Source organism: Aulonocara stuartgranti, assembly GCF_965226115.1.
Source record: "Aulonocara stuartgranti genome assembly, chromosome: 7".
Taxonomy (NCBI): Eukaryota; Metazoa; Chordata; class Actinopteri; order Cichliformes; family Cichlidae; genus Aulonocara; species Aulonocara stuartgranti.
This window is the reverse complement of record NC_138945.1, coordinates 852,042-868,556: the sequence shown is the minus strand read 5'-3', so window position 1 is coordinate 868,556 and position 16,515 is coordinate 852,042. Positions and strand designations below refer to the sequence as shown.

General features: G+C 43.3%; 1 protein-coding gene across 2 annotated transcripts; it reads right to left on the bottom strand.

The window, feature by feature from the left end:
- Nucleotides 1–861: 861 nt before the first annotated feature.
- On the bottom strand, nt 862–16,242 carry chrm4b (cholinergic receptor, muscarinic 4b; the record flags this gene model as incomplete). Of its 2 annotated transcripts, XM_082538660.1 has the most annotated exons (4): nt 16,174–16,235; nt 8,228–8,424; nt 6,490–7,382; nt 862–1,296 (listed from the first exon to the last, which is right to left on the bottom strand). In XM_082538660.1, exons 2-4 carry the CDS (start codon nt 8,340–8,342, stop codon nt 862–864), a joined length of 1,443 nt encoding a protein of 480 aa, XP_082394786.1. In that variant the 5' UTR covers nt 8,343–8,424; nt 16,174–16,235. The 2 variants fall into 2 exon arrangements, 1 of the variants encoding a protein (XP_082394786.1); XR_014277607.1 differs by lacking the exons at nt 862–1,296; nt 6,490–7,382; nt 8,228–8,424 and adding an exon at nt 15,162–15,323 and having other exon boundaries at nt 16,174–16,242.
- Between the last annotated feature and the right edge of the window lie 273 nt (nt 16,243–16,515).

The window sequence follows — 16,515 nt, the reverse complement described above, 5'->3', positions numbered from 1 at the left end:
TGAAGACTCTGGCGTGATTACTGGTGCACAGACACGATGGCTGTCATAATAATAAAAGGTTCGTGCATATTCAAGAACGGGGTTCAGTTTGGAGGCACAAATCACAAGCTTTGTTCACTACAGGAACTCAGTGACCCGAATCTTTAAGCAGACAGATTGACTTCTCCACATTTAAAGTGTCGGTAAGTTCTCCAGGAGTTCCTCAGGGTTCTATTCTCGGTCCTCTACAGTTTCAACTAAAAACACAAAAATCTGCTTTAACTCTGCTTCTGGTCTCCACCAAGCAACCTCTGAGGCAACCAAAGTCCACTAGAGGCTCCAGCAGAGTCATAGACTTTCATGTTAAAACTTTCTACCAGAAATAAGCATGTTCACAGCCTTAAACGTGTTTCTTAGCAGTAATGACGCTGTTTTATTTCCTTTATTGTGCTGCATCTACCAAACACTTTCTTAATAATAAAGATGAACAGTAGCTGCAGCCTTGACAGCATTTATGCCTTGTTACATCAGTCACTGCTCATTAAACACATCATGGAGAAGCAGCAGGAAGTAGATGGATTAATTAACTACATAAACATCAAACATTTACAGCCCAAATTGTGATAAGAGGCCATGTCATCTGAGCTGGAAATGGAGACATGATGGCATTATCTGCTTTGATTTAAGGACGTTTTGCACCACCGGCTGTTTGTCAGACCAACCACTGAGCTGCAAGGATGGAAACAACCTTTTGTTCGCATTTGTTTTGCCCATCTTAAATCTCATTCTACATTTAGATGGAAACCTGCGATAGGACCAAACTCCATGAAAGGAAAGCAAAAGGCCAGCTGCCAAAAACAAAACAAAAACGCACCAGTGCTGTTACAGCCGCCTGCAGCGGCAGCGCAGGAGGCTGCAGAAGGTTTTTCTGAAGGTCACGTTGCACAGGGCATAGCAGCCGGGGTTGACAGTGCTGTTCACGTAGCACAGCCAGTATCCTGTGGTCCACAGGGCGTCAGGAATGCGGCAATGGCAGAAGGCAGCAACAACGGCCATGACATTGTACGGCGTCCAGGTGAGGACAAATACCAGGATGATGGCCAGGATGGTCCTCGTGACCCTCCTCTCCCTCGCCATCACTCGCTGCCGCCTCCTCTCATGTGAGCTGATGTCGGGGCAGGAGGAGAAGACTGCCGAGGCCGCCCTGTGGAGGTCAGCGTTGAATGAGTCTTCAGATTCAGTCTTGTTGTGGTCTTCGTCTCCGGTGGGTTTGACAGCAGTTTGAGAGGGATGCTTCTGAGGAGACAAACAAGCCACCTTCACTTCTTTTCATCAGGCGGCCTTACAACCAATCTCTCTATTTGGATTGAACAGGGAGCCAATATAGTAGACACATGCTCTCTTTGCATTCTTTGTCCATTCTCTTGCCTTTTAGACTACAGCCATCTTTGGGAGGTAGAGCAGGTCATCTTAGAGTCATTTAAATGACTCCAAGGTTTCCTTACAGTGTCACTGAAGGCTGAAGTAATGCTATCCAGAGGAAGCGTCTGGCTTCATAAGGCATTTCTAAGATTTAGTACAATAACCTCAGTTTGATCTGAATTAAGAAGCAGAAAGTTAGCGGCCATCCAGGTCTTTATGTCTTTAAGACATTCCTGCAGTTTAACTCATTGGTGTGTGTTATCTGGCTTCATGGACAGATAGAGCTGGGTGTCATCAGCATAGCAGTGTAAATGTATGCTATGTCTTCTAATGATGCTGCCTAAGGGAAGCATGTATAATGTAAACAGAATTGGTCCTAGCACTGAACCCTGTGGAACTCCATAATTAACCTCAGTGTGTGAAGAGGACTCTCCATTTACATGCACAAACTGGAGTCTATTAGATAGATATGATACAAACCACTGCAGCACAGTACCTGTAATACCTACAGCATGTTCTAATCGCTCTAATAGGATATTATGGTCGACAGTATCGAACGCTGCACTGAGGTCTAGCAGGACAAGCACAGAGATGAGTCCACTGTCAGAGGCCATAAGAAGATCATTTGTAACCTTCACTAAAGCTGTTTCTGTGCTGTGATGAGCTCTGAAACCTGACTGAAACTCTTCAAATAAGCCTCTGCAGATGATCTGTTAGCTGTTTGACAACTACTCTTTCAAGGATGTTTGATATAAAGGAAGGTTGGAGATTGGCCTATAATTAGCTAAGACTGCTGGGTCTAGAGATGCTTTTTGAGTAAAGGTTTAACTACAGCCAGCTTGAAGGCCTGTGGTACATAGCCGATCATTAGAGATAGGTTGATCATATTTAAGATCGAAGCATTAATTAATGGCAGGACTTCTTTGAGCAGTTTTGTAGGAATGGGGTCTAAAAGACACGTTGATGGTTTGGAGGAAGTAATTATTGAAGTTAACTCAGAAAGATCAATTAGAGAAAAAGAGTCTAACTTAACATCAATGGTACTAAGAGTAGCTGTAGATAATATTACATCTGTGGGATGATTACTGGTAATTTTTTCTCTAATGATAAGAATGTTATTTGTGAAGAAGTTCATGAAGTCATTACTAGTTAACGTTAAAGGGATGGTTGGCTCAACAGAGCTCTGACTTTTTGTCAGCCTGGCTACAGAGCTGAAGAGAAACCTGGGGTTGTTCTTATTTTCTTCAATCAGTGATGAATAGTAAGATGTTCTGGCTTTGCGGAGGGCTTTCTTATAAAGCAGCAAAATATTTCTCCAGGCTAAATGATGATCCTCTAGATTTGTGACACGCCATTTCCTCTCCAGATTACGAGTCATCTGCTTTAGGCTACGTGTTTGAGAATTATACCACGGAGTCAGGTACTTCTGATTAGAGACCTTCGTTTTCACAGGAGCTACAGTATCCAGAGTCGTACGTAGTGAGGAGGTGAAATTATTAACAAGATGATCGACCTCTGTTGGAGCAGCGTTCAGATAGCTGCTCTGCTCTATGTTGGTACAGGGCATTGAAGATGATAACAGTGGGTGGATTATATTCTTAAACTTAGTTACAGCACTTTCAGAAAGACATCTACTGTGATAAAGTCTACTCTCCACCGCTGTGTAATCAATTATTGTAAATGTAAATGTTATCAGGAAATGATCAGACAGGAGAGGGTTTTCAGGAAACACTGTTAAATGTTCAGTTTCTATGCCATATGTTAAAACAAGATCTAGAGTGTGATTAAAGTGGTGGGTGGGTTCTTTTACATTTTGAGAGAAACCAATTGAGTCTAATAACAGATTAAATGCCATGTTGAGGCTGTCATTTTTAGCATCTACATGGATGTTAAAATCACCCACAATAATTATTTTATCTGAGCTCAGAACTAAATTAGATATAAAGTCTGAGAAATCAGACAGAAACTCTGTGTAAGGCCCAGGTGGACGATAGATGATAACAAGTAAGACTGGTTTCTGAGTTTTACAGCTAGGGTGGACGAGGCTAAGCATCAGGCTTTCAAATGAATTAAAAGTCTGTCTTGGTCTTTCATTAATTAACAGGCTGGTGTGAAAAATTGCTGCCACACCTCCCCCTCGGCCTGTGCTTCGAGATTTCTGGTAGTTAGAATGACTCGGGGGTGTTGATTCATTTAAACTAACATAATCATCCTGCTGCAACCAGGTTTCTGTAAGGCAGAGTAAATCGATTTGTTGATCAATTATTAAGTCATGTACTAACAGAGACTTGGAGGAGAGAGACCTAATATTTAATAATCCACATTTCACTGTTTTACTCTTTGGTTCAGATGTGGATACTGTATTGTTCTTTCTTTGTGATTGTTTATGTTTAAGTTGTTTGTTGCTGGTTTTTAGTTTGTTTTTTGTCTTTTTGGAAGCTGACACAGTCTCTATGGAGATGGGTTTTTGGGGGGGTAGCAGGAGGAGAGAAGCTGCAGAGAGGCGTGTAAGACTGCAACTCTGCTTCCTGGTCCCAACTCTGGATAGTCATATTTTGGGGGGTTTAATAAATTTGTCCATATTTCTAGAAATGAGAGCTGCTCCATCCAAAGTGGGATGGATGCCGTCTCTCCTAACAAGACCAGGTTTCCTCCAGAAGGTTTGCCAATTATCTATGAAGCCCACATCGTTTCTGGGACACCACTCAGACAGCCAGCGATTTAAGGAGAACATGCGGCTAAACATGTCACTCCTGGTCTGATTGGGGAGGGGACCAGAGAAAACTACAGAGTCCCACAAAGTTACACACCGATTCAATATTGATTTTAGTGACCTCCGATTGGCGTAACCGGGTGTCATTACTGCCGACGTGAATTATGATTTTACTGAATTTACGTTTACCCTTAGCCAGCAGTTTTAAATTTCCTTCAATGTCGCCTGCTCTGGCCCCTGGAAGACAATTGACTATGGTTGCCGGTGTCTCTAGCTTCACATGTCTGAGAACAGAATCACCAATTACCAGAGTTTGACCCCCGGCGGGTGTGTCGCCGAGTGGGGAAAAACGGTTAGACACATGAACGGGTTGGTGGTGTACCTGGGGCTTCTGTTTAGGACTATGCTTCTTCCTCACAGTCACCCAGCCACCCTCTTTCCCCAGCTGCTTGGGGTCTGCCAGGGAACAGCTAGCGGGGCCTACGCTATCTTCGGCTGCACCAGCTACAGGGGCCTGGCTAGCTACGGGTGAATGAAGGGTGCGAAGCCGAGTCTCCAATTCAGTAATCCTGGCCTCCAGATTGAGAGGCTGAGGAATAACCTCCAGCACTGTCAGAGTGCTTATTTACAGTCCTAATATCATCTCTTTTCCTCCATAACCTCCGCTCTGACACAAATGTGCTGCAGTGCAGTCACAGATCTGCCATCCGAGTTCCTCGACCCTCCGAGCAGCAGCCCGGACTCTCAGCCAGCCTCCAAATATTTATGCAGAGCTCATTAAAGTGGACAAAATGCCGCATTTCCTCCTCCGCCTCATAACGATATCATTTTAAACACTAATAAGGAGCTCAGGATCACTCGGCTGCTGTGCTCAGATCAGCTTTATTAATGTCAAAAAAGGCATTTTGTTTGTACCCACACATTCTGCAGCCTGTAAACACTCATAGATATATAGAACAGAAATATGCTTTATTGTGGAAATCCAGGTGTTCCAGCAACAAAGTGACAGGAAGTTGGAGCGTTCAGAAATCGGAAGACACACTGCTGCATGTGAAGGCCCAGCTCAGTGAGCTCAAAGAAATAACTGGAAGAATGATAAATGTCTAAAAATGATCATAATGTGAAGCCTCGCAGCGAGGTCACTGCTCCTCTAACTAAACATGTGACACAATGTGCAGGAAAGTGCAGGACAGGTAAAGATGCCATGGGAACACCAGCCCATCCACATCAACGGGTCAGCAGCTTCAAATTCCTTGGAGTCAACATCACAGAGGACTTCTCCTGGACCCTCACACAGACACTGCTATCAGGAAAGCTCGCCAGTGGCTTTACTTCCTGAGGAGGCTGAGGAAGTTTGGCATGAACGCCAACATCACCTCAAATTCTTACAGGTGTGCGATCGAGAGCTTGCTGACGAGCTGCATCACAGTTTGGTACGAAGCTGCTCAGCCAGCAGCCAGAAATCACTACAGAGGGTGGTGAAGGCAGCAGAGCACATCACTGGCACGAGGCTTCCTGCCATTCAGGACATTTATCTCCAGCCTCCATCATCAAGGACCACAGCCACCCAGCACATCAGCTGTTCTCCTTGTTACCATCTGGCAGATGTTACAGGTTCTGTCTGCTCGGACTACAAGACTAAAAAACAGTTTTTACCACCAAGCCATACGACACCTCAACCACAACACTTAAACACACACACACAGTCCACAGGACGCACTCAGAAGCTACCTGCAGCTTCACAAGTACTCTGTATAATCTGCACTGGTCACTCCACTTTATTGTCATTGATATTTATATTTAAAAGTGCAATACTGTAATTTTCTGCTGCTCATTCCTGTGCAATATCCCATCTGCCCCCCCTCAAATTCCTGTTTAAGATTTTCTTAATTTAATCACTAGTGTACATATATTTATACATACATATATATATAGTCAGTTAACTGAAAATCTCTTTTTCTTTTACTACATCTTATTAATATTTTGCTCTTTTCTATTTTTCTATATATTTTTTATTATTTTATTTTATTTTTTCTACTATACCATGCTGCTGAGTGACTGCTGCTCATCAAATACATTTCATTGCGATGTTGACCCTGTGCTAATTTGCATATGACAAATAAAACTGAAAACTGCTAGCGAGTTGGCTATGAGCTAAGCTAAGCTAGCGAAACCCTAAAGACGAAGCGAGTAAAGTGCGTGAAGATATGAAAAGCGAAGTTATCTATACGGTTTTTAATAAACTGCTACAAGAACACCACTGTGTGTTGGAACAGGAACAGGAAGTGATACTCTACCGCAGAGAGTGAACAGGAAGTGACAGCGCCCCCTGACAACAACATTAGAGACGGTAAACAGATGAAACACATCCTTACCCAGTGTCTCCAGCTACTCTCGGCCTGCGCTGTATCATCTGGACTTCTACATGTCTTCTTCTTCCTTCTGGTCTTTGGCGTGCAGGACTGGAGCTGGTTCGGGGTCAGGTCTGAGCAGGGGTCACTCGTCCCCATGCCTCGCCGCCTCAGCAGGAAGTCTTTCAAGGAGGGACTGGAAGCCCTGAGAGCACCCTGGTTTGGCATGAGCACACTCATTCGGCTGTAGCTGGCAACTGAGAGGTGGCTGTAGAGGCCGATCATGATGATTGCCGGCAGGTAAAAGGAGGGAAGAGTCGTCCCCATAGTAACAGCAGGGCTAACAAGTAGACGGATGTAACACTGATCGTGAGGGACGACGCGCCCGCCCTTATCTGTCTGCCAGGACAGGATGGCGGGAGCCCAGAGAATGAAAGAAAGCAGCCAGGCGGCAGCAATCATCAGGCACGCCATCCTGCCCGTCCGCCGCACTGGGTAGCTGAGCGGTCGCGTCAGGCAAAAGTACCGATCCAGACTGATGAGCAGCAGGTTCAGGACCGAGGCGCTGCTCGCCACGTAGTCAAGGACGAGCCACGCGTCACATAGCACGGGGCCCAGCAGCCAGCGGCCCTGCAGCTTATACAGCGTGTACACGTTCATGGAGAACAGGCCGATGATCAGGTCGGCCACCGCCAGGCTCAGCAGGAAGTAATTGTTGACCATCTGCAGGTGACGGTTCACTTTGATGGACAGGATCACCAAAGTGTTGCCGAGAACGGTGAGGATGCTGAGGGAGGTGGTAACCATGGCAATGAGGACCAGCTGAGCGGTGCTGTACGGATATGGTGGTGAGAGCGGAGGCACACGGGAGGTGTTGACGGAGAGGCGGAGCAAAGTAGGCGTCGGTTCCATGTTTCCTAAAGTCACACACAAGAAGACTTTGAAATTATTGAACTGAAACGAGATCAAAGTGACCACAAAATAATAACAAGTGTTAAAACAGAAAAGACAGCGTTCCTTAAATCAGTCAACACTGAACCGTCAGCCTAGTGTGTGAAATTCAAAGAGTTCCTGATGTACTGGTTATTTTCCCATCAACTCAGGAGATAAAGAGCAAATCAAAGAAGCGAACATCAAATGGTCATCAATGGATGTTAATGACTTTTACTAATATAATTAAAAGAAAGAACTTTGTATACTTGCCCTGAAAATGAATCAGTATCTTCCTGAGAATGATTTCCTCTTCCTCACAGAAGCTGTTTTATTGCAGCTCACACAGAAACGATGAAGCTAAACAGTTTATACGAAGTTCTCCTCGTGCAGGATTTTATTTTCTTGCAGCAAAAACTGAAGATGTTTGAAGTTTATTATAAAGATCTCGTTACATTTAATGCAAAATGTTGAAACTCCTGTGATCATTCCCAAACCTCAGTTTGGACCACATGAAAGATTTAAATGTGCAAAAGGAGCATTCATGTGGAAACGACGGATAAATGTGACAAACTAACGATGAGCTGCAGCTCTGATCAGATACAGTCACAGCTGTGTCACACTCACATCGACATTTACCTGCTCGAGGTGCAGTTTTTGCACTTCTGTGTTATTACCTTGGTAAAAGTACTTTCACTTCAGAGAAATTTCCTCCAGCTCTGAGGAACTGACTGAAAAACACGTTTAAGCCTTCAAAATAAAAGCAGATTTCCTGACAGAATGAACCGGCAGGAGTTGCTGCGAGCGCGTTCAGAGGTTCGGTCCAGCTCACCGGGGGTGTTGGAGCTGCTCAGCTTGCCGCTGTCTGCCTGTCCATCAGTCCATCTGCAGCAGTTTACATGCAGCCTCCGTCCTGACGTCATCAGATGTGGGATGTAATGACACATTAGAGAAGATGAGCCCAGCTTCAGTTACCACCACACGGGTTTTAACTTCATCTTCCTCCCAGCATTACCGTTAGTGAAGACACTGCAGCAGGCACAGAGAAGCAAACGGAAACCTCCAGCACTGTCAGAGTGCTTATTTACAGTCCTAATATCATCTCTTTTCCTCCATGTTATCTGATTAACCTCCGCTCTGACACAAATGTGCTGCAGTGCAGTCACAGATCTGCCATCCGAGTTCCTCGACCCTCCGAGCAGCAGCCCGGACTCTCAGCCAGCCTCCAAATATTTATGCAGAGCTCATTAAAGTGGACAAAATGCCGCGTTTCCTCCTCCGCCTCATAACGATATCATTTTAAACACTAATAAGGAGCTCAGGGTCACTCGGCTGCTGTGCTCAGATCAGCTTTATTACCGTTTTCCTCGAGTGCTTAAACACAGTCCTTGAAACTATGCCTCGTATTCCCCAAACAGTAAACACAAATCCATGACGTCTCACCATATTTCCCAAACATCGTGTTATCAGGTTGAAATGCAGCTCTACACTCAAAACCATTCACCCTGCTGAAAAACCAAACTTTGCCACAGACAGCACACACAAGGCCTCAAAAACACACACACAATAACATAGTCGTACACATTGAACACAAAAAATGCAACCAATGTACAGACGTAGACAAAGGTGGTACCCACAATGGTCCCAGAAATAACTTTAATCTGACAAAAGTAATAATAAATAAAAATTCTATTAATCTTAACCAATGAAAGTTGGACACTGCTTTTCAACCATGCTTCAAATGAATTATTTAAAAAATAAATGCATGAAACAGGCCTGGACAAAAATGATTAAAGGTAAAGGATATAAGACCATCTCCAAGCAGCTAGATGTTCCTGTGACTACAGCTGCACGGCATTCACAAATTTCAGATCCATGGGAGCCAACCTCCCTGGACGCAGGAGGGAAATTGAGATGGATAATCCGAATGGTAACAAAAGAGCGCAGAAAGACTTCTAAAGAGATCCAAGCTGAACTTCATGCTCAAGGAACATCAGTGCCAGATCGCACCATCCGTCGTTGTTTGAGCCAAAGTGGCAGGCGTCGCCTCGGCCTGGAGGTGCACACGACATAAGGCTCTAAAGTAACTCCTCGGAGTGACCACAGGAACGGTTCATAGTGTTCATAGCTCAGGGAAATGGGTGTGCTCTTTGGAAAGTGGCATTATGCTTTTGAAATTTGGCTTCATTAGATTGCTTAAACACTATAACCAATCAAGAAAAACTGTAATCCCAAAGAAGGCATTTTTACCGCCTACCCACACATCCTGAAGCCATAGAAATATAGAACAGAAATATGCTTTATTGTGGAAATCCAGGTGTTCCAGCAGCAGAGTTACAGGAAGTTGCAGCATTCAGAAATCAGAAAACTGCTGCATGTGAAGGCCCAGCTCAGTGAGCTGCCCTCGTGGTTACTGCAGGACTTCATGTTTTAATAATGAAGCTGACAGGTTATCCCAGATAAATGCACCGCGGACATCAGCTGGGCTTCGAACAAGGCTTAAATCATCGAGTCAATAAAGAAAAGATGCAACAAATCTGTGAGCACGAACAAATAAAACCACAGATGAAGTTCCATCTCCATAGAGACTGTGTCAGCTCCCAAACAGACAAAAAACAAACTAAAAACCAGCAACAAACAACTTAAACATAAACAATTACAAAGAAAGAACAATACAGTATCCACATCTGAACCAAAGAGTAAAACAGTGAAATGTGGATTATTAAATATTAGGTCTCTCTCCTCCAAGTCTCTGTTAGTACATGACTTAATAATTGATCAACAAATCGATTTACTCTGCCTCACAGAAACCTGGTTGCAGCAGGATGATTATGTTAGTTTAAATGAATCAACACCCCCGAGTCATTCTAACTACCAGAAATCTCGAAGCACAGGCCGAGGGGGAGGTGTGGCAGCAATTTCTCACACCAGCCTGTTAATTAATGAAAGACCCAGACAGACTTTTAATTCATTTGAAAGCCTGATGCTTAGCCTCGTCCACCCCAGCTGTAAAACTCAGAAACCAGTCTTACTTGTTATCATCTATCGTCCACCTGGGCCTTACACAGAGTTTCTGTCTGATTTCTCAGACTTTATATCTAATTTAGTTCTGAGCTCAGATAAAATAATTATTGTGGGTGATTTTAACATCCATGTAGATGCTAAAAATGACAGCCTCAACATGGCATTTAATCTGTTATTAGACTCAATTGGCTTCTCTCAAAATGTAAAAGAACCCACCCACCACTTTAATCACACTCTAGATCTTGTTTTAACATATGGCATAGAAACTGAACATTTAACAGTGTTTCCTGAAAACCCTCTCCTGTCTGATCATTTCCTGATAACATTTACATTTACAATAATTGATTACACAGCGGTGGAGAGTAGACTTTATCACAGTAGATGTCTTTCTGAAAGCGCTGTAACTAAGTTTAAGAATATAATCCACCCACTGTTATCATCTTCAGTGCCCTGTACCAACACAGAGCAGAGCAGCTATCTGAACGCTGCTCCAACAGAGGTCGATCATCTTGTTAATAATTTCACCTCCTACCTACGTACGACTCTGGATACTGTAGCTCCTGTGAAAACGAAGGTCTCTAATCAGAAGTACCTGACTCCGTGGTATAATTCTCAAACACGTACCCTAAAGCAGATGACTCGTAAGCTGGAGAGGAAATGGCGTGTCACAAATCTAGAGGATCATCATTTAGCCTGGAGAAATAGTTTGCTGCTTTATAAGAAAGCCCTCCGCAAAGCCAGAACATCTTACTATTCATCACTGATTGAAGAAAATAAGAACAACCCCAGGTTTCTCTTCAGCTCTGTAGCCAGGCTGACAAACAGTCAGAGCTCTGTTGAGCCAACCATCCCTTTAACGTTAACTAGTAATGACTTCATGAACTTCTTCACAAATAAAATTTTTATCATTAGAGAAAAAATTACCAGTAATCATCCCACAGATGTAATATTATCTACAGCTACTCTTAGTACCATTGATGTTAAGTTAGACTCTTTTTCTCCAATTGATCTTTCTGAGTTAACTTCAATAATTACTTCCTCCAAACCATCAACGTGTCTTTTAGACCCCATTCCTACAAAACTGATCAAAGAAGTCCTGCCATTAATTAATGCTTCGATCTTAAATATGATCAACCTATCTCTAATGATCGGCTATGTACCACAGGCCTTCAAGCTGGCTGTAGTTAAACCTTTACTCAAAAAGCATCTCTAGACCCAGCAGTCTTAGCTAATTATAGGCCAATCTCCAACCTTCCTTTATATCAAACATCCTTGAAAGAGTAGTTGTCAAACAGCTAACAGATCATCTGCAGAGGTTTATTTGAAGAGTTTCAGTCAGGTTTCAGAGCTCATCACAGCACAGAAACAGCTTTAGTGAAGGTTACAAATGATCTTCTTATGGCCTCTGACAGTGGACTCATCTCTGTGCTTGTCCTGCTAGACCTCAGTGCAGCATTCGATACTGTCGACCATAATATCCTATTAGAGCGATTAGAACATGCTGTAGGTATTACAGGTACTGCACTGCAGTGGTTTGTATCATATCTATCTAATAGACTCCAGTTTGTGCATGTAAATGGAGAGTCCTCTTCACACACTGAGGTTAATTATGGAGTTCCACAGGGTTCAGTGCTAGGACCAATTCTGTTTACATTATACATGCTTCCCTTAGGCAGTATCATTAGAAGACATAGCATACATTTACACTGCTATGCTGATGACACCCAGCTCTATCTGTGCATGAAGCCAGATAACACACACCAATGAGTTAAACTGCAGGAATGTCTTAAAGACATAAAGACCTGGATGGCCGCTAACTTTCTGCTTCTTAATTCAGATCAAACTGAGGTTATTGTACTCGGCCCTGAAAATCTTAGAAACATGGTATCTAAGCAGATTCTTACTCTGGATGGCATTACCTTGGCCTCCAGTAACGCTGTGAGGAACCTTGGAGTCATTTTTGACCAGGACATGTCCTTCAATGCACATATTAAACAAATATGTAAGACTGCTTTCTTCCATTTGTGCAACATCTCTAAAGTTAGAAATATCCTGTCTCAGAGTGACGCTGAAAAACTAGTTCATGCATTTATTACTTCCAGGCTGGACTACTGTAACTCATTATTATCAGGATGTCCAAAAAACTCCCTGAAAAGCCTTCAGCTGATCCAAAATGCTGCAGCAAGAGTCCTGACAGGGACTAGAAAGAGAGAGCAGATTTCTCCTGTTTTGGCTTCCTGTTAAATCCAGAATTGAATTCAAAATCCTGCTCCTCACATACAAGGTCTTAAATAATCAGGCCCCATCTTATCTTAATGACCTTGTAGTACCATATCACCCTATTAGAGCACTTCGCTCTCGCTCTGCAGGCCTACTTGTTGTTCCTAGAGTATTTAAAAGTAGAATGGGAGGCAGAGCCTTCAGTTTTCAGGCCCCTCTTCTGTGGAACCAGCTTCCAGTTTGGATTCAGGAGACAGACACTATCTCTACTTTCAAGATTAGGCTTCAAACTTTCCTTTTTGCTAAAGCATATAGTTAGGGCTGGACCAGGTGACCCTGAATCCTCCCTTAGTTATGCTGCAATAGACGTAGGCTGCCGGGAGATTCCCATGATGCATTGAGTTTTTCCTTTCCAGTCACCTTTCTCACTCACTATGTGTTAACAGACCTCTCTGCATTGAATCATATCTGTTATTAACCTCTGTCTCTCTTCCACAGCATGTCTTTATCCTGTCTTCCTTCTCTCACCCCAACCGGTCGCAGCAGATGGCCCCGCCCCTCCCTGAGCCTGGTTCTGCTGGAGGTTTCTTCCTGTTAAAAGGGAGTTTTTCCTTCCCACTGTCGCCAAAGTGCTGCTCATAGGGGGTCATATGATTGTTGGGTTTTTCTCTGTATCTATGAAGCGCCTTGAGGCGACTTATGTTGTGATTTGGCGCTATATAAATAAAATTGAATTGAATTGAATTGAATTGAAGTTCTGGTGCAGACTGACATCGGTACAACTTCTGCTGTTAACCCTTAAGAACCCAGACCTATTTCTACTTTCATGTAAATTACGGGGGTTGTAAGTTATATCAAATGAATCATATATAACACATTTCTGAAGTTTTTTTTGTAATAGCTCCACCCACTGCCCCAGATCTGAAATGTCACATATGCGTCACATCGGGCATACAAGGTACATTTGTTCCATATTTAGAAAGTAATTCTGTAAACACTTTCTTGCTTTTAAAAACAGAATTTCCTTTTTATTGTCAAATTCTTAACATGGATAATGATGGTAACACTTCTTGGTTTACTTCAACAAGCTTCTTGGAAAAAAAGTAAAATAAATCAGCCCAGTGTTGGAGGTACAACTCGAACTCTCTCGGGTGGTGGAGGTGGTGATGAGATGTTTTGTGATGGGCCCCCCTGTGTGATTTCCAAAGGATCAGGCTTGTGGCAACTTCTGCCTGGAAGCTTCTTTGTTTCAGTGGCTTTTGGACATAAGTAGCTTGCAGTCACGACGGTAAATCAACCATGCGTTGACAACACCGAGCATGATGGCAGGACAGGTGGAGATACCACCTCCGTGACTTCATGTGGTATTGTACCTTGCAATGCAGGCGTCAAGCAGGTCGATACCCCCCATGAATGTGTTGTACTCCACAATGTGTGGCCTTTTGACCTCAACAAATGCCTTGCCCGATTTGCTCCAGCGACGGACTGTATCTTGAGGCTCAGTTGCACAATAGGATGAGATGAGGGTAACAGATTTGTTGTCATGCCACTTCACAATAACCATGCTCTCCTCCTTAGTCACCCTGGCATCAACAGATCCTCTGCCTCTCTGGGCAAGACTTTTTTCATCTTCAAGCTGACGACCTGCTAAGCGATTTCCACGAAGTGTTCCTACAAGGTAGATCTGTCGCTGAAGAAGTGTGAGCACAAGTGAGGCTGAGGAGAAGATGTTATCAGCAAATCTTTGTAGTTTTGCTCAGCTGGCAGAGTTTCACACAACTTCACCACAACATCTCCTCCAATCCCAACTAAAGTCTTCTTCCCAGTACCACCTTGATAAACAACAAAATCATGGAGCATACCACAGGATGAGCACCGGGCCCAGGTTTTCAATCCCCAGGGGTGGGGCTTTCCCTTCACATACTGCCTGATTGGGCCGTGTGTCCCTTGAAGGGTACCATTTGCTCATCAACAGAGTTGTACTCCTCTGGGACGATATCCAGGCAGTGTTTGCGAAACATTTCAAGCCATGGACGGATCTTCCAGCACTTGTCTTCTGCATCTCTGTGTAATAAATCTGTATTGTCAGTGAAATGTAGAGACCCCAACAGGGTTTGAAATCGGTTGCGGGACATGTTATCTGCTACCATAGGACACCTGGTGTCATTTTCCCAGTATGCTCGATTTCCAGGCATTTGGCATAGACCCATCCTCAGAGACCAATGAGTATTTGTAGTTCTTTGACAGCGGTATTTACATTTCTCAGATGGTTGGAGTTTTGTACACTGTATAAATTTGTTTGTTCCATTAACAACAGCAGCATATCATCTGTGATGAAGTTTTTGAAGTTCTCCAGTGGAGTGTGGATCTCATCTGGAGGTTTGGCACAGGGTCCCTTGAATGTGACCTCAGGGGCTTCGAACATCTTCTTTCTCCAGGAGAATTTTTGTCCTTTGATAGCTGCCTTGGGCTGCCCAGTGAGAATATGGCTTGAATGTGGCTCTGTCTCAGAATCACAACTGTCTGAATCACTGGATTCATCACTCTCCACGTCTTTGTGGGGGATGTAATTAGGGTCACCAGAATCTTCATCTGAGCTACTTTCACATCCCTCATACTCACTGTCCTCTGCAGTGATAAACTCCAGCGCATCTTGAACACTATGTTTTTTCCTTTTATTCATTCTACAAAAGAGTGAAAATGACAAAAAAAAATGGGGGGTAACTGAAAAACGCCTCGACAAAGCTAAAGTAAAGTTCCATCACAAATTCAGGTAATTTAATAAATTAGTTATGCTTGAATTTAGTTAAATATGACTGAGAATTAACAACAAAGAATACGTTTACTTAAAATAACTGAATGAGCAAAGGATCAGTTTGTCTTTTTGTGACAAATATGTCACATCACCTTTTTTAAGAAAATTTGAGTTTAATGCTCGATGTGACATATTTGTCACAGCGATATTTAACAAACTGATCCTTACGGAGCCCCGCAGGGGACATGGGAGAAAAAAAATTAAGACGGACTTTTGCGAGATCTCGCAAAACTAACTGAATTCCAACAATGGCGGCAGCTACTTAGTTGTAATGTTACTCTTTCTGGGTCACAAAATACACATAAGATATTTTGAGGCTTGAATGTAGTTGTGTAAACATCAGATACCTGCTCGGTTTACAAGACATCACATATTTGCAAAAGTGCTCTGACCTGACACCCACTACCTCGAAGCTAACGGGAGGTCGAGACCTATTACAGCCGGGAGGAACACCGCTTTCCCGGCACATCGTGCCTCGACCTCCTGGTCGGCTTCGAGCTGGTGGCCTCCGAAGAATGCGGCTAAAACTTTTGCGAGATCCCGAGTTTGTTTTGCGAGATCTCGCAAAAGTCAGTCTTAATTGTTTTTTCCTCCCATGTCCCCTGCGGAGCTCCGTAGATTCTAGATCAAATTGTTTCAGAAATATTACCAAACTAGGTTACAAGTGACCTATGACATCTTATCTAAAGTTTAGAATTGCTGAATGAGTAAAAGCTTACCTTTGCAAAAAGAAAAGAAAGTTTTTAGAATTAGCATAGTGGTCTCATTAGCTAACCAGGCGGACCAAGACTTTGAAAATGGTGTCTTGAACACCCAGAGTGCCTCACTTGTCACATGACTGAACTAGTTTGTGCAGTAGACGTCACTTAGGGACTTTATTAGTTAAAAGTTAAACCATTATAGTTTTTCTCTAAGTGTAAAGGGGCGGTGACACCAGTGAAAAAATGAAATCAAACTTTTCTGTCATTTGTTGTTCATCTGCCAGTGAGGGTGGTGTAATATGGGTGGATGACGTATCTGCTGTGTGTTTGTGATGCAGTGAGCTGAAGAAACGAGGAGCA